This window comes from Chamaea fasciata, unplaced genomic scaffold (genome assembly GCF_029207755.1).
Source record: "Chamaea fasciata isolate MVZ Bird 193981 ecotype frontalis unplaced genomic scaffold, bChaFas1.0.hap1 SCAF_1, whole genome shotgun sequence".
Lineage (NCBI taxonomy): Eukaryota > Metazoa > Chordata > Aves > Passeriformes > Sylviidae > Chamaea > Chamaea fasciata.
The window spans coordinates 18,888,705-18,909,825 of NW_027094086.1; the positions used below are offsets into that span (position 1 = coordinate 18,888,705).

At 37.5% G+C, this 21,121-nt stretch overlaps 2 protein-coding genes across 8 annotated transcripts in view; one reads left to right on the top strand and one right to left on the bottom strand.

Moving 5' to 3' along the window:
• Positions 1-204: 204 nt before the first annotated feature.
• ABRA (actin binding Rho activating protein) lies at positions 205-7,759 on the top strand. The gene is made up of 2 exons (XM_066177373.1): positions 205-1,018; positions 5,451-7,759. The coding sequence occupies exons 1-2, from the start codon at positions 267-269 to the stop codon at positions 5,926-5,928; spliced, it is 1,230 nt and encodes a 409-aa protein (XP_066033470.1). The 5' UTR covers positions 205-266; the 3' UTR covers positions 5,929-7,759.
• A 3,133-nt stretch (positions 7,760-10,892) lies between these two features.
• Positions 10,893-21,121, bottom strand: part of OXR1 (oxidation resistance 1) — a 261,917-nt gene continuing 251,688 nt past the window's right edge. For all 7 annotated transcript variants that reach the window (XM_066177402.1, XM_066177385.1, XM_066177408.1 and 4 more), the window contains 4 exons: positions 20,169-20,321; positions 14,360-14,455; positions 13,663-13,736; positions 10,893-12,911 (listed from right to left, as the gene is read on the bottom strand). In XM_066177402.1, coding sequence (XP_066033499.1) covers positions 12,776-12,911; positions 13,663-13,736; positions 14,360-14,455; positions 20,169-20,321 — 459 coding nt within the window. In that variant the 3' untranslated portion in view covers positions 10,893-12,775. The remainder of the gene's footprint in view (positions 12,912-13,662; positions 13,737-14,359; positions 14,456-20,168; positions 20,322-21,121) is intronic.

Sequence of the window (21,121 nt, forward strand, 5' to 3'; positions counted from 1 at the left end):
CCCACTATTTCCAGCACACGTCTGTGTCACACTGTTTACATCATGCATCATTCATCTGCTGTGATGAAATGTAACCCTGTGTTTTAAAAAAAAGACCTCTGCAACAGTGAGGATACTATATCTTTGTGAGAAGCGTTTCACATATTTTCCAAGGGCATCAACTGCTCCTGCTTCTATTTAAATCTGTGTGGCCCTCTTCAGAGGGCATTATTCACTTCAGGAAGTCCATTCAGAAGGTGCTGAGGATAAGAAAGGGAGAAGCCAGGATGGCAGCAGACAGCAACATGGCTCCTGAAGAAAAGCCGAGCACTGCTCCTGTGAGAAGGGCTGTCCACAAGATCCGGATGGCCAGCCAGGTCTTCAGCTTGGCACGAGGCTGGCAGCAGTGGGCATCTGACCACCATGTAAAGCAAGAGCAAGAGCCCTCTGGATGGGTTCCCACTGCAGAAAGCTCAGCAGCTCAGCCTGTGCAAGAAATTTCCTTTGAAAAATGGCAAATTCCATCTGTCAAAAGGGACCAAGAAAAAGAGGATGAAAAATCCTTGGCAACAGAATCAGCGACAGTAAGAGATGCTGAAAAAAAATCAAGGGAATCAGATGAAGACCTCAAAACGTTCAGCATTAAAAGCAAAGAGGTGACCAAAACAGTCGTCAGCAAAGCCTACGAACGAGGGGGCGATGTCAGTCTCCTCAGTGAAAGGTATGAGAACAACAACAGCAGTTCTGAGATGACCAAACTCAAAGAAGAATCAAGTGCTATTGACAAAATTCTTAATAACAAATTACCTTCAACCATAAGGAGGAAGTGTTCAAATGTGGTATCAGAGCTGACCAAGGGCTGGGAGAAGATGGAAGAAGAAGACAAAGATGGGGCCAAGGGAGAGCTGCTGCTTAAGAGTCGTGATGACAGCCTGGATGCCCAGGACAGTGGCTATGGGGAAGCAGAGGACAAGCTCGAGCAGGAAGACAGTGACCGGGAGGTGACAGCTGTGAGGATTAAACGGCCTGCCCCATCTCTGTAAGTAAAGCATCTTCATTACATCAAATTACATCAATTACATCAAAAGCATCTTCATTATACAAATGGCAGAGGGGTACAGCTTTCCACAAGGAAAGGGGGGGGGGGGAATAGTAGGAAGTGATCAAAGGTAAACTATTACTCTTGGCTTAGAAGAAATTAATCAAAATTCAGGAGACCTTTCATATATCACTCTGTGCCTAAGGAGTTCCTCAACAACATTGGACTATGTACCTAACACAAAAAGTCAGGAAGTTATATTTTGGAAATGTTAATTATATTTAATTTTCACACTGTATTTACTGGTTCATCAAAATAACTACTTACTTCTTAATACTTCAGTCCATATTTCAGAATCACAACTTTTACTCATCAAGAGCCTTCAGCTATTCATTTATTTCAGCAAACGTTGTCTAAATCAATATATTCGATAAGTAATATTTCCAAATACTTATTCATTATTTTGGTTAGTATAAATTGTAAATATTCTCAGGAGCAATTTGAAGAGAATGTCTTCAAAACAGAAATTAATGTTGCAGGAATTACTTCCACATACTTCTTACCAAAAGTGGGGTTCACTGCTTCTCTTTGGAAACTTTCCATGAATTTGGAGTTCACCAATTCAAAGAAAGGAAAAATTCACAGTATCTTGGACCTCAAGTTCACACCATATCTCAATTGCATTTTCAGAAATTAAAAACTGGATCAGCACAGAGGATGAAAAACTGACGAAAATGCCAAAACAGACTTTGTGATCCCTGTGCAGACAGGTGGACAGGCTGTATCATGGTCACAGTTTTGGTTTTACACCTCACCACTGATGAACATTATTGTGACCATTAGACTGTGACTAACATAGTTATGGATTTCAACCACAGAGTAACTTTAAGCACAGCTATCTGAACACACACTCCCAGAGCTATTTTAACTGTTTAAATGGGATTAGAATGATGCTTTGCTTACAGCTGAACAGTCAGCTCCTGTAAGAAGAAAATGGTTAACAGCCCAAGTGAAAAAAGCTCCCCAGTAACCTAGGGCTTGAAAGTTTGTGGTACCTGCTTTTGGCAAGGACTGTGTGCACCATCCTTTCACCGAAGTTAGGGCCTCAAACCTAAAGATTCCAAATATACAGTGGAAAAAGGATACATTTGCAGCATTTACTTGTAAACAACTTTAATTAAAACAATTTCCTCAGTTTCAAATGTTATAGTAGAAACAGACCAACTATCTAGCTTCTGTTAAACTTATATTTTCCTTGTATGCCTAATTTTAGTGCTGCTGCTTGAAAAAAGATTGGTTAGCCATATTTACCATTGTCCAAATGATTGAAATAACACCCTCTGTGTTACTTATAGCTCTTTCTTGCACTGAAATCAGACACAAAAATAATTTTCTGCACTTCCAGTGGTGCTATCAGGACTGGACTTTTTAAACTACTCATTTCTTTATTTTACAGCCTCAGAATATAATATGCCAGCCTGATACCTTTATGAACCTTTCAATGTAGTTTAATCTTGTTCAAAAAGGCCATAAGTACATAGTTATGTTGTTAAAGCATATCTCCCATTTTCCTCTCCACATTCCAGGAAAAAAAGGATCAGTGCAAGTATTTTGTTTTCCTCACAACAGCACCTTCATTATTTCCAGCTTCACTACTCACTGGAATAAGGTTGCTTCCTTAGTAGAAGGCCTGTTGGCCTACTGGCATAAGAGACAATATTCCGTTCCTGATTAGGAGCAAAAGGGATGCAACAAAAAGGATATGAAACTCAAAATGTTAAAACGGGATTCATACCTTTTCCCTACCAGAAAGAACCGGGGTGAATATGCAACATAGACACTATTTGCCTAGGAGGTCAGAATGCATTTAGGATAATTGTTCTGGTTAACAGTTTAACTTAGTTGATTGTTGCACACAAGGCACTTCTTTGAGTGGGTGAAAGCTAAAAACCTTCACTTTGGATGCACGATCCTTTGTGTAGGTGCAGTAGAAACATAAAAAAATGCTTCTATGTGTATGCAATTCACGTTTTAAACTTGTCATTAAGCTAAACTATGGCAAAACTAGCACTTGAGCAACTAGAAATGAGCAACTAGAAACGGTTAAATTACAAAACTGCATTTAAAAAGTAAGGTGTTTTCAAGCCTATGTGTGGCACATTAAAAGCAAAACCACTCTCAACCACTCAGAAGGTGATCTGGATGAGGAAGGCAATAATAATATTCTGCTAGAAAGGAAAATGAGTTTTGGTAGAGAAAGGAGGGAATACATTCTAGACTGTTAAAGCAAGTAACAAAGACTGCACAGCCTCCTGCTGTCTCACTCCCCCTCTTCTCTTCACTCAACCTGGGGAACTGAAGCTCTAGGACTTTCTCGGAGGTCATAGTCCCTGGAGAGAAAGGGGAGGCAGCTGGCTGTAGCTGAGGAATAAGCCCTCCACGATGATACCTACTCATAAACTCCACTGAGACTGATGGCATCACTTCTTCAAGGCAGTTTTGATTCACTTAGGATTTTTTCCCCCTGCCTTAACTGATAGCTTCCCACATAAAGAGCTAGTGAAACAATCTGAGCTTCAGTTGGAGTTCAGATTGTGCTGGCACAGGGTTTCTGTGACCTTTGGGACAGCCGTAGGCTTCAGGAGACAAATTCCTTTGCATAGCCAAACTCTGTGCCCACAGCTCCTCTGGACAATGAAGGCACAATTCCAGTGAAGGGACAAAGGATCACAGCTTTCCCTTTCTCTGTATGACAACAGCTTATATAGAGGAGCATTTGGTTTATTGTCGGAAAACTGAATTGTCTAGATTTACCCCACTGGTGTATTTTAATGCTTTCCTGCCAACACCTACCTGTTAGTCTCTTACTCAAAATTACAGGTACAGACACACTGCCTACTCTCAGGATGCTCTGTAATCACACCACAGAAGAAAAGTGCACTTACCTGGCCACTCAGTATGCTCAATTCTTCTGATGGTTTTCCACCAAATTGATAGGGAAGAGCATTTTGGAGCTTTTTAAACACAGTTCCTCAATACAGCCAAGCCAATCTTAGGGCAACTAATAAAGAGTTGCATGTCTCCTAGTTCTTTTTCTATCCCTGGCACTACGTGTTTGCAACTCATACCCTACCATAACCCTGCCCAACACTGGCATCTTTCTGGTGCACTGTTCTGAACTGGAGACATCTCTATGACTCCTATTCTCTTTGAAACACTTTGTAGAAAACAAAGGAATGTCCAAACAGCAGGGAAACAGAATTTACCGCAACTTTGCAGCACTGTGTGTTGTTTGCTAAGTGCATTTTGATTCTTTGGTGTTAACATTCAGCTGACATTACTGAGGAGGTTTCAGAGCAGCCTTTTGGGGAGCAAAAATATTAAAAAACAAATTACTTTGGCATAGCTACAGCACAGCACAGTCCCAAGCTGAGTTCTGTACATACACATTGAAAGGATGCAGACAGCACAAAGACTAGCTCAGACTATCTATTGCTGCCCTACACCATGTGAGATTGGCCACGAGAGGATAGAGTGTCTGCCTGGAGTCATCCAGAACTATTGCAGTCATAAAAACCAAAAAAACCCAAAAAAGGAAATAAAACAAAACAACCCCCCAACACCCCCCCCCCCAAAAAAAAACCAAACCAAAACGAAACCACTCCCCCCCAAAAAAAACAACAAAAAAACCCAACCAACCAAACAAACAAACAAAAAAACACCACCAAAAAACCCCACACCAAAACCCCCAACAAACACACAAAAAAACAACCCCAAAGGTTTTTCCTTATCCTTTGCCCTTGACACTTTCAGGCTTCTACCCTACCAATGGAAATGTGAATTTTGGACTTCAATATTTATTAAGAACCATACTCCAAATATAAAAGCATAGACAGAGCTGCTGCACTCAATTAGCTTTTTGTTGTTGCTATAATCATTGACATCTGTTACAGGGGACAGATTTTTCTAGGCACTACCCTCTAGTTTTCAGCCAGGTCATACACCGACAGCAATCAGCATCTCTAACCTCAGGGCTGGCACACTTCAGGCTTGGCCAAGCAGGCAGGAATGGCGAACTGCGTGACTGACTAAAGGTACAGAAAGTGCAGGTAATCAGCAACATACTGTTTTGCTCCCTCGCAGAATTAAGTCGTTCTGGGGCAAAGTTTGTCAAAATGGCTCAGATCAGGGTGGAAGGTGGTAGTGTAGACAGAATAAAGCTGTCATCACGGAACTTGCCTTTGAGTGCAAACTGAATGGGGACGAACAGCCCCGAGAGAACCAACTTAGAAGTGGTGAACTTGTGCCACCTGGTGGATTCCAGCTCATCCCAAAACCACAGTAACCCATTTACAGCAGAGAGCAATCAACAGCAGACCCGCATCAGGCAAGGCGGAGATGCAAAGCTCGGGTGTGTTTGTGTGTCTTTCAGCGCCAGCCGGCTGAGCGAGGAGGCGCGCAGCAACGCGCGCAGGAAATGCAGCGCCGTGCACAGCCTCAAGGACAGGTGGCAGGAATGGGCCGACCAGCACATCATAACGCAGAAGCTGAACCCCTTCAGCGAGGAGTTTGACCACGAGCTGGCCATGTCCACGCGCCTGCACAAAGGAGATGAAGGATACGGCCACCCGAAGGAAGGAACCAAAACTGCTGAGAGAGCCAAGAGAGCCGAGGCCCACATCCACCGCGAGATCAGGGACCTGTGCTTCATCATTGAATCGATGGCCAAGCCACGGCCCGACGGCAAGATCCAAGTCACTTTCGGGGAACTCTTTGACAGATACGTTCGTATCTCAGATAAGGTGGTTGGGATTCTGATGAGAGCCAGAAAACACGGGCTGGTGGACTTTGAAGGAGAAATGTTATGGCAAGGAAGAGATGATAATGTCATCATTACTTTATTAAAATAAGTCAGGCTATAACCAGAACAACTTTTGGAAAACTTTTCTCCTCTTCTCCCTTGCCATTAGCATCTGCACATTTTGAATATAAGATTTCCCTGTTCGCCACACAGAAGAGAGTATTTCACCACATAGAAGAGAGTAATCGTGCATATATATGCACGATTTTTATAAGTGCATCCAAATGGACTTCATTTTGTACCAGAAGCGCTTGCAGAACAATTAAGTTAATTACTACACGAAAAATCTGTATGAAATATAAGCAGCTGATGATAAAAGCCCAAAGCAATATAAAGAGCTACAAACTAATTCCAACTTCCACTTGTTGTTACATTAAGATATTCCCAACCTGTTTAAACTGGAATATCAGGAACATGAAACATGCCAGATCAGAAGCTGAATAACAGTATAAACTCAGACAAAGTTTTTGATCTGAAAAACAGTCTTGTGCATGCACTTCCCTTCCTAATTAATTGATTTAAATACAAGTAAAATGACCTTATTATAGTACAGAATCAAGGATACCACATTTTTTTTACAAGCACAATTTGTAACTATTACTGCAGTTATTATCTCGTTGATACAACTGTTGACACAGCTTTCCCTTATATATCACATAAAAAAATCCTTTTTACAAATGGGGTTTTATATATTTATTGTATTTATATAACTAATTTTTTGTTTCCTATTTAAGCTTATGGAGGTTGGAATGTAATGAATAAATTTTTTTATTAGATAGCTTTCTAAAAAATACCTTCTATGCAACATTGTGCAATGTCTCATCTGATTATCTATACAGACCCTGTTCTTATAAATACAGAGAAAAATAATATGCAACATATAAAAACTAGCCAGGTACTTGTACTTTTGTATACAGCAAAAAAGCAACTAACATCATAATCTTCCACTGAAATGTACCTCTGTGAGAAAAGAGAGAAACGGTGTTCGTAACTTTGAGGAAAATGTTGTTCCACATTATACTGAAATACTGACCTAATTTTACAGCATTTGCCATTCCAATGTCACTGAAACAATGTATTTCAGTCCAGGTGATGCTGAAGAGGACTAAACACTAATAAACTAATATTTCTAGGACTTAAAAGCGTATTATTCACACATTTGAGAACTCCATAAGGTCTCTGCTACTTACTGGATTAGAGATATGTTTATCTACTACTGTAAAAATAGCTGTCCTGGTAAAATGTGTGTGCTTCACATGAAAAGCATGGTTTCAGAGCAGATGCCTGGGCAAGCAATGAAAAAGAAGTGGCTTTTTCCCTCCTAAAGATTCTTTCAAACTGAAAGAGCAAATACCTTCTTACAGAAGTAGAGGTGTATTAACATCTTGTCTCTGATAAAACAAATATTGCTGTCTTATTATGAGTACAGGTACTCCAGTTTGAAGCTTCAATGTACAAATAAATCAAATATAACTTAATGATACAAGAACTGACTACAACATCTATAGATGTAGGTAGATCATTGATACTTTAGGCATAGTTACATTATATGACCCTATGGAAGAAAAATTAATTGCAAGATGGAATCAGTGGAGCTTATTTAATGTTTTCTTGAGACCTCTTAGACTACTCAAGTTCACCTACAAAACTGATGTCTTACTGTAATACTTACATAATTTTTACCTGCATATTCTTAACTTCTTCTTTACATCTTCATATAATGACCTTTTATAGCTGTCTAAATTGTCTTGGAAAAATTTTGTTGTCGAAGGAATACATGAACTATAAATAAAACCCTTAATTATTTCTTGGCTTATTCTCCCAGATACTGGAAAACAAACACACATGCATATTCCGTGAAGTAAAATATCAGGAGGTTGCTTCAAAATGTAAGCACATTCTCCTTTCCATAGCCTGTTAAAAGTATTTCCTGTGAAGGTTTCTCTGTCCAAAGGACCAGAAAAAGATTTCAGTGTACACAGCAACAGATCTTACACAAGACACCTGTACAAAGAATACACACTAATAGCATGTGTTAAGTGAATCACGTATTTCTGCTTGTGAGAATTCTCATCCTACCACAGGAAAACACAGCAGTCGTAACAATGTAATCACTGCTATACATCATCAACCTCACTGATGCTAGCTCACTGCAGGTAACTTAAGTCTCCCATTTAGTCATCCCAGTGTTAAAATCTATGCAAAATTAACCAAGCCCCCCTCCCTCCCCGCTTTTCCTATTCTTCCCCTCAAACCATTTTATTTCCAGTGGGATGAGCAAACCACATCACATAACCACGATTTTTGCTCATACTACCCCCTCCACTATTTAACTTTGAGTAGGCAGTATCAAGCAAAGCCTTCTAATTTCTGAAAAGAGTTTACCATTTTTGTCAAAAAGAAATATTAAATATTTATGTAAGTTATGGTATATGGAAGCATTTCATATAGGTTATATGCTTTATAACATGTTTTTACATTAAGCTGTGTGACAAATTTATCCATGGTGTGGGAGATAATAAATCTGACCTCATTAAAAAACAAACAAATGTACTCCCTGAATTACCCACCCTAACTCTCCTACTATACTGTGTTAAACTCCTGTGAAACTAGCACAACCTCCACCAAATTAAAGTATTTGAAATAAAGAGATGAGAAAGGCCAAAACGTGCTTGATTAAAACAGCCTCTGTAAACTTTTAAGACCTGCTTTCCTAGATCTGACTTACTTTGAAAATAAAACCTTTAACCTTTGAGACAATGAGCAACTCTCAGGTACTCTCATGATAGCTTATAGTTATTTTCTTAAATACTGTATTCACTCCCAAAATGTTTTACTTGAAACAGAGCTCCTGCACTCTCCTGTCTGAAGCTAGGGTTATTTCTGCACATCCGTGGTAGTGAAAAAAATTTATCTTCTTCTGTAGGGAACTTACATACATTTTTTATATTCTAATACAGCTATCAAGCTTAAGTGACAGCATATAACTTGTATCAGAAGAAACAGATTTGACTTTTACATCTCTGTAGTTTTCCAAGTCTCACCGCAGTTGCTGCAGTCGCTTGAAGTGAGTGGAAAGTTCAATGGACATGTAACTCACCCAGTAAATATCAGCTCCCTTCTCCACAATGATTCCTTCTTTACAAATGTTTCTGTACAGCCAAGGTTCAGTAATACAGCTCATTTTTAAAACAGGGGAAGGCTATTGAAATAAAATTAGCTGTAGTTCAGAGCATACTATTCATGGTGATATGTTCAATCATTACTCATCACACAAGAGATAGTGGCAGGCCCTCCTCTCACAGCCATTTCAGCTGCTATGTACACATTGCACTGCCCCAACATCTCAACTAACTTCACTGCTGACACCTCAGGGCACAAAGCACTTTAGCATTCAACAGCACGTGTACTATTAGCAGTGCAATTGTCACAAGAGAAAAAAAACTATGATTACAAAGCTTGTAAGGTGAGCAGGACAGCAGAAGGCAGAGCTAGCACTTCTGCAGTGAGACAGCCAGCGGGACTGGTTTGCACTTGGTTTGCACATACAACACCAAGTGTACACCATTCCCTCGGCTGGACAATTCCTCTCTCTGCTCCAGAAGCAGTGTAGCTCTCTATCATTGCAGTAGCACATACTCTTAAGAGGAGAAAGAGGAGGTTTGTTTCCTTAATTGAGCTCCAAATTGCAGAGACAATAGTAAAATACCCTGATGACATCTGTTCTTCTATGAAGAGAGAACATAAAAGTGAGACTTAAGATTCAAATACTGAATGAAGAATACAAGACTATTATTTTTTTATTTGAAACTGAAGGAATAGTCAATGTTCTTACTCATCTTCCAATAGGAAATTTTATGCAGACATTCTAATTCCTGTACAAAAAAAAAAAAAAAAAAAAAAAAAAAACAACCAAACAAACAAACAAAAAAAACCACACAAAAAAAACCAACAACAAAAACCAGAACAAAACAAAACAAACAAAACACTAATGCAATGTGAGCAGGAAGATGCAAGCACACGCTTCATGTCATAAATTATGACCTTTTTGCAGATTACACAAAAGCAGTAACACAGGATTCAGAACCAAAAGATGATGCTTTAAGAATCCCACATCTGGATCCCAGGTACCCAAATGAAACATCTAGTACTCAGTGAATCCATCCAAGTACTGTGTGCTGAGAAATGGTCTTCTGGCAGCAAGCTCCAGATGATGGGTCTCATAAGCCTTCAGCGAATGTCAAACCCCAAAACTTTACAATCACAGAAACAAACCTTGACAGGAAAGAGGAAAAGACATTCTACTGCAGAAAAAGGAGAATTAATTGAAGGCAGAAGGGACATCAAGACATTGCCTTTTCTCTGTGTCATACAGAAATTAACTACACCTCTGGTAATAAAATTCATGGTCTTGGCTAAATAGACATGTGCTACTTTCTGTAGATTCCTTGCACAGCCAGTTGCTGCACCAAGTATTGCCACAATCATTTATGCTTAAAATCAAATGTCCTTCTATTCTTAACTAATTTAGTATTTTACAAGCATGATTGCTACTGTACTGCTTACTAAACACTATCCTTGATTTCCAGTTTTTTGCTTCCTCTTTGCTTTTCCAAGACTGGTCTAATACTTTGAAACATTCAGGTACTGAATATTTTTGTGTGCTTTCATTTATTTCTTCAAAGCGTAATTATTTATAAAATTCTTCACATCACCCTCTAAAAACTAAAATATGCTTTATTTGCAATATGAGCTTAAGACAGTAAGACTATGTAGTTGAATTAATGGTTTTGTCAGCAAGGATGATCTGAGACTTTTCCCCTCTCCCTCTTCGAAATGGTTGAAGACAATGTACTTCATTCCCATTGGTTCCCACTGGGCTTCAAAAAGCCCCAGAAATGCCAAAAAGAGATGAGAAAGTGCATCCTATGCATCCAGTTGTTAAATAAACACCAAAAAACTGCATTTGTGCCTCTACATAAACTCCACCTTCTAAATAGACTCCAACTCAAGTTTATTTTTACATATATTTAGATTTATTTGCTATACATCACTGTGAGCTTATAGTACTTGAAATCCATTACAGGATTTTTTTGCTGTTGTGGTAATAATCAGTTGTAACTCCACAAAGACAATAATACTGCTGTGGAAGACCAAAGGGGAGAAAAGCCATTTCAATTTATTTACAGTTCCTTATTTTGTAAACACTTACTCTACACATTGTACTAAGTTCTAATAAGGATAAAGAGATATATATAGATACAGGAAACAAAGCCCTGTTTTTCTATTCATATTGAGCATTAGCATATTATAGATGAAACATCTGCCCTTTCTTGTTACCATAGCAGTAAGCTGTCTTCAAATAAGTTTTTTTCTTTTTTTACTTTCCAGAAATGTAAATATTTTGAAATATACAACTACATCTACGTAAGCCAACCCATTTGGCTTTTATTCCATTTCTAGAATAATTTAAAGTGCTATAAGCAACCCGTCAATCAACACTTTTCTATAATAACAAAACTACTTTAAACATTAATTTACAAGATAATATACAATGTTTGTCTGAAATAGCTGAAATTTCAGCACAAAGTCAGTCACTGTCACACTTAACAGCAATTTTTTTGTTCTTTTTTTTTGTTTTGTTTTTTTGCAGAACATAGAATAAAAGCTTTGAAACAAACAGTTTTGTTGAGCTGTTATTGCCACAATGGCTTATCAAGTTTTCTACAAAAGTGGACAAGAGCTACTGGAACTGTATTCTAGCCTGTCATTTATTTTTTGAGGTCACATGACAGTAAGTTTGCATATTCCACAAGTCTACTGAATTACAATATTGTCTACCTATGATACATGATGTCATTTTAATCAGAGCTGGTGCTAATTGTAAATTTACAACATAGACCCCCACTCAAAAACATCACAAGTATTTTTTTCTTTGGACAGGAATAAGCTATATTCTTGGAGCTGATGTGCTACACGGCTACAACAGTATAACAGTATATATCTGACACTTTATGTTGAAGAAAGATGCATCTTTTTCTGTACTTTTAATGCCCTACTATAGCTACAAATTGTTCACTGAGTTTTGCTTGCTTTAGCCTTTTAATTTTTTGGAACTATCATATCCTTACATTCTCTTGCTATTTTGTAAGTCTTTGCCACTTAGCTCAATATTGTATTTGTCCCAAACCTGCGGATCATTAACAGCATGTGCAAAACACTCTTTAAATACAATCAGCATGCAGCTACAACACGTATTAACTGACTTTTTTCTACACATGAACAAGAAACAAGACAAGTGGCACTGTTGACTTTGGATATCTTCTAACTTCACCATGTGTGTGTTGGGATGTGTTAAGAAGGAATGCTCATCTTCTCATCCATTTGTGGCACCACTTGAATCCATCATTGGTCTGGACCAATCTCTGCAGTGCTGCTGCCAAATACCCACACGCAGCTTTCTTAGAGGTTCACAGAGGGCAACTTCATTCATAGACATAATTTGAATACAAAAATAATAAGCTATATTCAATGAAGCAGCCCCCTAGCAGGATTGCAGGAAAGGTGTGTGTGGGAAACCCGGGAGGCAAATGTAATATGGATAAGAAAATTTTGCAGGCCACAAGGCTCAAAGTAACTAACGCTAATTTTTAGTCCACAAGGTCAATATTTTGTAAAAGAGTCTATAGCTTAGAAAAAGTACAACAGTATATTACAGATGCAAAAGGATGAAAAAACACCTGCTATTCAAAAATAATAACTAATGGCCACACTCAAAAATTAGAAAAAAAACCCCAAAACAGATAAGTAAAATACATTATATTGCTCCTAGGGATTTTTAAGCTGCACTGATTCATGTCAGGTTTGGGACAATAACCTGTGAAATAGTGAAATACTTATTCAAAAGCCCATATTTCTATGTCTTGAATAGTGAAGTCTTCTCGCTTAGAAAGTGTGTGATTCCCAAACGTTTTACATGAATGACTTCTTCCATGGTAGAGATCACCATCAAGCCAAAGAGCAAACTCTCCTCTGCAAGACAGACAATGTATTAAGGCAAAAGGCTGAGGGGGTAAGCATTGTATATATCAATGTATTTTTCATTCAAAATTTAGAAAGGAGAAGGAATTAAAGAATTAGTTTTTAACACAAGTACTTCATTGCTGTTAATAAATTTATGCTACAAAGGTGTTGGTTTTTTTACTGTTTATCATTAATTTGGGAATAACCGTTTTGCAGACATTCTGAAATAAGATAAGTAGAATTCCTTGGTTTTCAGCCTTTTCCATTTTTATTAAAGAGATGACATAATAGCAATGTTATATCTAAAAGGAATGCTGAAAACAAATAAAGAAAACATTCCAGAAGCATATGTGTCTGCATGGACGGGAAAAAATCAGGAAAAGACAATGTATGATTTCTGGAGACCTGGGCATGTTTTGGGATGGTTCAGTTTCCATTCAGGCCTCATCTAGTTACACATAGTTTTCACATTTACATCCTTCCACAATCATCTTGTGCCCATTCTGAATACAGGAAGACACCCCTGCAAGTCAGCATGGAAGGTAACATAATCTAGCATGGCTGAAACTTTAAGCCACACTATGGGGAAGACAAACCTCCTGTTTAAGTTTTGTCAGCTTCAGAAGCTAAATACCTGACATATTAAAGTTCCTTGGCTGGTAACTGTTGAGTCCTGAGCTACCAAACTGAAGTCAATCCCAATTTCTTTTTTCAAAGGTGTCCAGAAAAATATTTTTAACAGATTCTAAATGTAACTTACCCTCCTCCACCAAAAGCAAGAGAATCCATGTCTCCTTTAATGAAGAACATGTTGTCTCCTGTCCATTTAAAAACCTAAGAAAAAAAAAAAACAAAACACCAAAAAAAACAGACTAGCAAGTAAAAATATTTGAACTTTTCATTTGGGCAGAAGGGAAACCAACCGTCAAGTAAAGACAGACTATGAGTAGCTAGAGACCAGTTTAATGAAGTTGACACAGAAAATTCAGGAAACAGATAGCTGCAAACAAAAATTCTCTGAGGTTTTACACTAATTAAAATAAGACCATTCCAAACCAGGTCATCTTTGAGCACCAAAACTCCTACACAATGAAAAATACCAAGAAAATATGCTTAGATTAGATGATGTGCCCCTAAAAAGGACACAGCTTGTGAATTTTCAGACACCTGGAAGAATTTAAACTTATATTAAACTTAAATTAAACTTAAATTAAAGTAGATAAATCATCAGTATAATTAAAAAGTCAGACTGAATGTGTTCTCCAGCATGCAAACACTACCAATTCACTGTGCACTTAAAGAGTCCATGAAAAAACTAGCGTAATGACTTTTTGGGGGGCTAACTTGTAATATGTTTCAGATTTACAGTTAGATTTATTCCTTAAGTATTTTAAGATCATGTGCTTGGGGTGGTGGTGGGGAAAGGAGCAAAAGCATACAAAGTCATTACTACTTACCTCAAAATCTGGAGAAAAAGTGAACATAAAGGTCTCCCCAGTGCCATAAAAGCCATCGCTCACTTTAAACGGTTCAGATGCTAGTGCACCAAAAACCTGTAGCAAAAATACATCAGAGCATGAAAAACTTCAGAGAAACGACACAGAATCCAGGAATCTCTGATGACAGTAACTGATATATCAGGTTGTAAATACTGTAAATTTGAAATTCACTCTGTGAATTTCACTGTACCACGGTTCTGAGTGCACTGAGATATGATATTGTGCTTTGTGGTACAATAGAAAGGAAGAGCACTCTTCTTCAACAATAAGTGAGCACAGTAAGAAAAAAAATCTAATGGATAAAAAGTAAATTCAGAAAACTCTCAAAAACAATATATACATATTTAAAATTTCAGATCAAAAGATCCTTCTTACATAGCTCCTATTTCACTTCACTAGGCTGTTTTCAGCAAGCTCCTAGCTATAGCTGAGTTATCTTCCATATGATTTATTAATTCCAGTCCAAATGGCAGGTAAGCACTGGTTACCCTGCCTTACAACAGAGACAGATTTTAACAGAAGAACAGGATGGCATCCAGAGGGACCTGGACAAACTTGAGAACTTGGCCTGTGTGAACCACATGAAGTTCAGCAAATCCAAGTGCAAGGTCCTGTACCTGGGTCAGGGCAATCTCTAGCTTAAGTACAGACTTGTGGATGAACTCACTGAGAGCAGCCCTGAAGGGAACAACTTAGGGATTCTTATGGATGAAAAGCTGGAGATGAGCCCACATGTGCTCACATTTTGTTGAATTTAAGAATTATTATCTTGCAATAAAGTCTTACTAATTTTTAAAAAGTGTGCACAACAGCAAGCAATTAATTTGATGCAGGTAATTCTGTACATTTGAGAAGTCATTGCTTTGACTCCATTGTTACAAAACAGACAAGAAGTAGGAGTTATATACCAAACTTTCTTTAGTCACAGTACTAACAGAAACTTCCTCATATTACTACTACTTTATTTCTTTATATTACCTTTTTTAAGAACAAAACATCACTATACTGACAAGTTACTTTACTCATGTAAAATAGTTTCTTTACATCAATGGTAAGAATTACCTTTGAATATATATGTGACCAATGCATATAATCTAAAAATCTGATTCCCTGGAACAATTTTTAAACTCACTTGACAAGGGGATGAAATAAAGTTTCACAGTCAGCTAAAGGTGCTCACTTTTCAGATATCTGTATCAGTTTCAGACAAACTGTTAAAGAGCAAATCCAGTCTAAAGACTCGGAGATCCATGAACTGAGGTGCAGGTTTCTATATCCTTGTTTTAATGCAAGTTCACAGGAAAACTGGCCCAAACTACTTTTTTTGCAGAGGTATTTATTTCATTCAACATCTAGGATCCAACACCAGGAAGATATTTCTCTATTATCCCCCTGTCTCAATGTCAAGAACAGGCTTAAGAGAGAAATAAACTACTATATTTTTGGTTTTGGGGAAATCAGACCAAAATAAATGAATTGCTTGTTTTCTTGCTTGTTTACAGATTTTTTTCCCTATATATTTTAAATTCAAGGTAGGCTTGAGATAAGTCCCTAATGTTATTAATACCTACATTTTAAAAATTTTTTCTTCTTTTAGTCCATTACTAGGTAAATGGACACATGGGAATTTGAACTTCAAGACAGTAGTTAATGTTTAGCTGATCTTTACTACCTGTAGTTCTACTACATGTAACTGTTAAGGTTAAAATTTAAAAATGAGTCAGACAGAACTTTAATTGCTGTAGTCATTTATGTCTATTTCATACTGTCTTTGCACATGAAAACTCTAAAAAGCAGGATAGATGAGACACTTTTTCCTTTTTGTTATTTCAAGCATCTGGGTCAGTAGACTAGACTTCAAAAACTGGCTCTTCACTTCTCTCTGTCAAACATTTTGTGACCTTAGACTGTACTTAGTGTATGTAAATAAGTGAATTTAAACAGAGCAATTTTTAGCATAAAAGTCCATACTGAATTCAAATTTAGTTTCATCAATGAATATACCAAAATGGGCCGGTGAAATACATAATATTTCATATTTAAATAACTACATGCATATCTTCCAGCAATGGGAACCCTTGCAATTATTTCTTAGTCCTCAAACTATTTGAGTCTCTGCATCCTAACTTCTTTTAAGGGTGCAAGTCATTCTTTGAATAACTCTGCATCAGTTCTGGTAGCTAAGCTACATTCGAGTATCTATGACATGCCTTACTTCAGATAAATATCCTTAGGGCTGACACTATATCTAGTAAATAAATAAAAGTAAAGAAGATAAATGTGAGATTTCACTAACAACAGACATTACATGAAAGGAATTAACCTTCAGTTATAGTAACAAATGGAGTTTTGTCAAACCTAAACAATCTCAGTTCAGCCTCTACACAGGTGTAAACTTTTCACACAACATTTATTCCAGTGTTTGTCTTGAATCCTCTCAGGGATGTTATCTGTATATCCAGTAAAACACAAACTAGTACATTCTAACCATGTAGAAAACGTTACATATTTTACTTGGAAGACTCTGAAGCTTTATTTCTAATTACGGAATAAATTTAGCTACTAAGAGCCTCAGACACTCTCCCATACAATTCCCTACTCGAAGAACTGATTCTGAAGCTATCAGGTTGACTCAGTTTTGTCCAGTTGGGCTTTGAGTACCCTCAGGAACCAGGATTTGACAATATCTCTGTGTTCTATATGCTTCAAGCTGAGTCTTGAAAGATCACCTCTTTGCTAAAAGCAACAATAAAAGAATAAGGCCTTACAGAAAAAGTGCAATTTGCCTCCCAATAGTGGTTTCAGTTCTTGAGAAGTGATGTCCCTAGGATCTTTCCATGAGATCTGATTTTTGTGGCCAGTAGTTAGGGTGGATAACTACAATCAGGTCCTAGGTTCCATGTCTCACACTTCTGCAGCATGTACCCTCTGAAAAATGAGGTTTTATAAAACTAGACAGTCCTTGAGGTGGTTAACTGCATTAATTCCATTTTTAGACCACCACTTATTTAGTGAGTCATGTTTAGGAATCAGGTACCAATTTCTTTTTAAATGGCTGTCAGGGGTCACTAACAGAAGCACATACCAGTAGATAGACAATCCATAATAATTGTAATGACACAACTATAGATTTCATGGACACCTTTTTAAAGAATCACCTTGAATCGACTGGAAGCGGCAATTCAGGTGGCTTTAGATTGCAAATTCCAACTAGGCATGGCTCAGCTTTCACACAAAGTTTGTAAAAGCTCAGTGGGTTTGCTTGGTTTTTTTTGTTTGTTTGAGGGTTTTTTTGAGCAGCTATTTAAATAAAATAATTAATTGATCTGAAAAAGAAAGCAAGATTGGAAAAGGTTTTTGAATAAAAATTCAGTAGGGTGAGGCTTAGCAGCCTTTAATGGAACATTATGAAAAGTTACAAGGTACACTTGCTCCTTACTCAACCTATTATCAACATAATAAAAACCCAGTCTTCATAAACACAGATAACCAAGAAACATATCTCAGGGAAAGCAGCCCAGGAAAGAAATTCATTCTAGTTTAAAGGAAAAGTGCCTCAACCAAGAATACAACAATTCCAGTATCTTTCATAAACATCAAAGATAAAAAGTGAGCAAAACAATGAATACCAAAGAGGACCAAGCAGGTATGCTTAGCAAATGTCAAGAAACTATCTGGTCATAATTCTGTCATTTTTCAAAATGGCTGAATCTCATTTAGGATCTTCTCTGAACTAGAATCTTAGAAAACAGGCAGTGATCCTGGACAGTAAGGTATGAATAACCACCTGGCATCTCAAAACACATTTTTGGAGGGCATATACACAGCATTTATCTTAGCATACTGCTAGTGAACTGTTCCTGGACATATTCTCCAATAAAGTAGTTAGAGCCTTTTTCAGCCATGGAAAGCAATTTTAAAGGACTACCTGTCAGGAAGATACAAGACATTAAAAATAAATTGACCACTTTCAAAAAAAATCAAAGCCTCACAAATAAAATTAATTACCCTGACTAATTATCAAAGAGCATAGTTGGTTAACATTGTCTTATTTTTCAGGATTGTAGATCCTTGCATGAAGAGGAGAAAGACTCTGTGCTAAATTTCCATATGTTTTGAACAGAAAGATGATGCAATTCAATTTTCTGTTGTCAAATGCAGACATTTTTCATTAATAAAATGAGACAGGGCTACTTAAAGCACCACTTCTACTACACTGGTGAAGGACTGAGCATGTAAGACTCATCTGAACCACTCCTTCTGCATATGTTGCTCACTGAATAGATATGGATTTCCCCCACTCCAAACCTATATAAGATTTGGCATATACTTGAAATGTCAGTTCAGTGACTACTTGATCCAGAATTCCAAGGCATGCTTTCATACATATTCCTAGGTATAAGTCTGTAAGGTGAGCTTCACCAAGGTTTGTTTCACAGAAAAACCCAAAAACAAACAAAAACCCCCACCAAAACAAACAAAAAACCAACCAAACAAAAAAAAATGCAACAACAAAACAAAAAAAAAGGATGTATCTATGAACTTCAGGTTTTGACAGGGTAACTGTGACACTTTTTGAACATTCAAGCCAAGATGCTCATACACAAAGTAACACAAACTCCTTCAGCAACAGACAACTCTAGGTAGTGGTGGCAAGACAGACTCATCAGAAAAAGGACACTTTTTCTGGGACAGATAATCAGGTACTAGGAAGCAGGTATATCTTACTAATTTATCTTGAGAAGCTAATAAATGAATTAGAGAAGTCACCAAAGTACATTTATGAGACTGGTGAGTCGGCTGAGACATCTCAAGTCTATTCAATAGCTTTTGTCTTCAAGATTAAAAGGTAAATGAAGAAAAATCTTTTTAAAGCACTTCTGGGAAAGAGTGCACTACTAGCAGAGAGTTAGGAGGGATTTTTCTTTTTAAGGGACCTCTAGGGTAGGAAACATGAAAAAAATCAAGCTGTGACTTGAATAGGAAAAAATTTCATTTACTGTTTTTAGACCCCCTGAATGAGACCATGCTTCCTGAAAATAAAAACTCTGGTTACCAAACTGGGAGAGGTAAGTGAACTAAATGCCATGGATTTTACGGTGGTTCTGTCAGTTTTTCATGACAGCAGTAATGTGCTTCCACAAGCAAACACAGAAATTGCAGAAAAAGAATCAAGAAGTTTCAAACTCCCTGAAGTGTTCACCTGTTACTAGATTATTCAGGAGAGAATGTCTGCTATTCAAATGGTGAGATGTGAGCCACTTCCTGAAATTCATAATCCAGTCAAAGAAAAACAGAGCACAACTAAAGAGACTCAAAGAACAAATTAATAATGTAACAAAGGTAGTACAGCCCTTGAAAGATGTTGGCTGCAGCCACAGAATATACAGAAGCACTAGCCACAGCTAACGACATCCCAACTCAACAAGACTGTCCAGCATCAGAAAGTTTTAGAGACTATTTCTTGTGCCTTAAGTGCATTTAAAAAAATTAAAATTAAATAGATTAATTGGATATTACCAGACTATTGCATTACAACAGCTAACTTATATCACTGAAGTATTTCCTAGACTTGTAGTATGTTGGAGGACTACTTAAGAGTGAAACACAATTTCTAAGGAGAAAATTTGCTTGAAACACAAAATTTTAACTTGCTTGATACACTCAATTTTATCTCCCATGATGGACTGAAGCATCAGCTATTCCTTTATACTCCTCAAACATTTTTCTTGCTGGGTCTCTTACTGCCACACAAATATTCACCTACCTGTCCATCACTGTCTTTGATAACCAACAACACAGGCGTGTCTAATCCCATCATTGTCCGATACAAGGTCTTCAAGCTCATGCCATGCTTTGCAGTACTGTAGACAAGAGTCCATGGATAGCCAATAGTCCGTGGTGGAAGAGACTTTGTGAGCTATTAACAAGAAAATTACAACCTTTTTTATATGTTTTTATATTTCAGAATGTATTACATGTAAATGAAAGCAGATTATGTTCTGCTCAACCATTTTTGGGTGGCGTTAAAACCTAAGAACTAAACCTGAAGTTTCACATGTACATTTTCTACTTTTGTCACTCAAGTAGGTTTCTTTTCCTACCTCTACTAGTGACCTGCAGAAGAATGATTTATCAACTAGAGAACATGTTTTTGTTAAGGTCTCTGAAAGGTTTATCCATGTAATTATTCTTGCATAACAATATTACGTGTTCCACCAATGTCTTAGTATTGAGTAAGTAGATCACTCAAGTCAGCAGGTAACAAGCAGAAGGGTAAATGCTGCTTGTTGCCCTGTTCTTGTGCTTTTTAATCCAAAACTTCAATTAACACATTTGTAATGAAATACTTTGGACTGGACAGCAAGAACAGCAGTGTCTTCACTGATGTTTTCAAGAAAGAATCAAAGTAGGGCAAACACAGACAAGAGTCTATATATATACATGGCGCATTCAAAGTTAGGACCTAAAAAAGTGCAATATTTCCGCTACGAACTGTGCTCTCTTTCGACACTTAGACACACACATGTCTATGGTGCCAGATGCACCCAAGGAAACATACTGAGCTGGCAGATATGCTCACTGAGCCACTTCTCATTGTCTACCAGCATTCCAGGATAACTGGGGATGTTGTGGTTAGCAAATGCGGTATCCATTTACAAGATGGGCTGTAGGAAGGATCCCAGGAACTACAGGCCTGTCAGTCTGACCTCAGTGCCT

Excerpts from the sequence above, each read along its gene's own strand:
- ABRA (XM_066177373.1), top strand. The coding sequence starts at position 267 with ATGGCAGCAGACAGCAACATGGCTCCTGAAGAAAAGCCGAGCACTGCT. Across the intron at positions 1,019-5,450 it reads AAACGGCCTGCCCCATCTCT|CGCCAGCCGGCTGAGCGAGG; the intron begins GTAAGTAAAGCA and ends TGTGTCTTTCAG.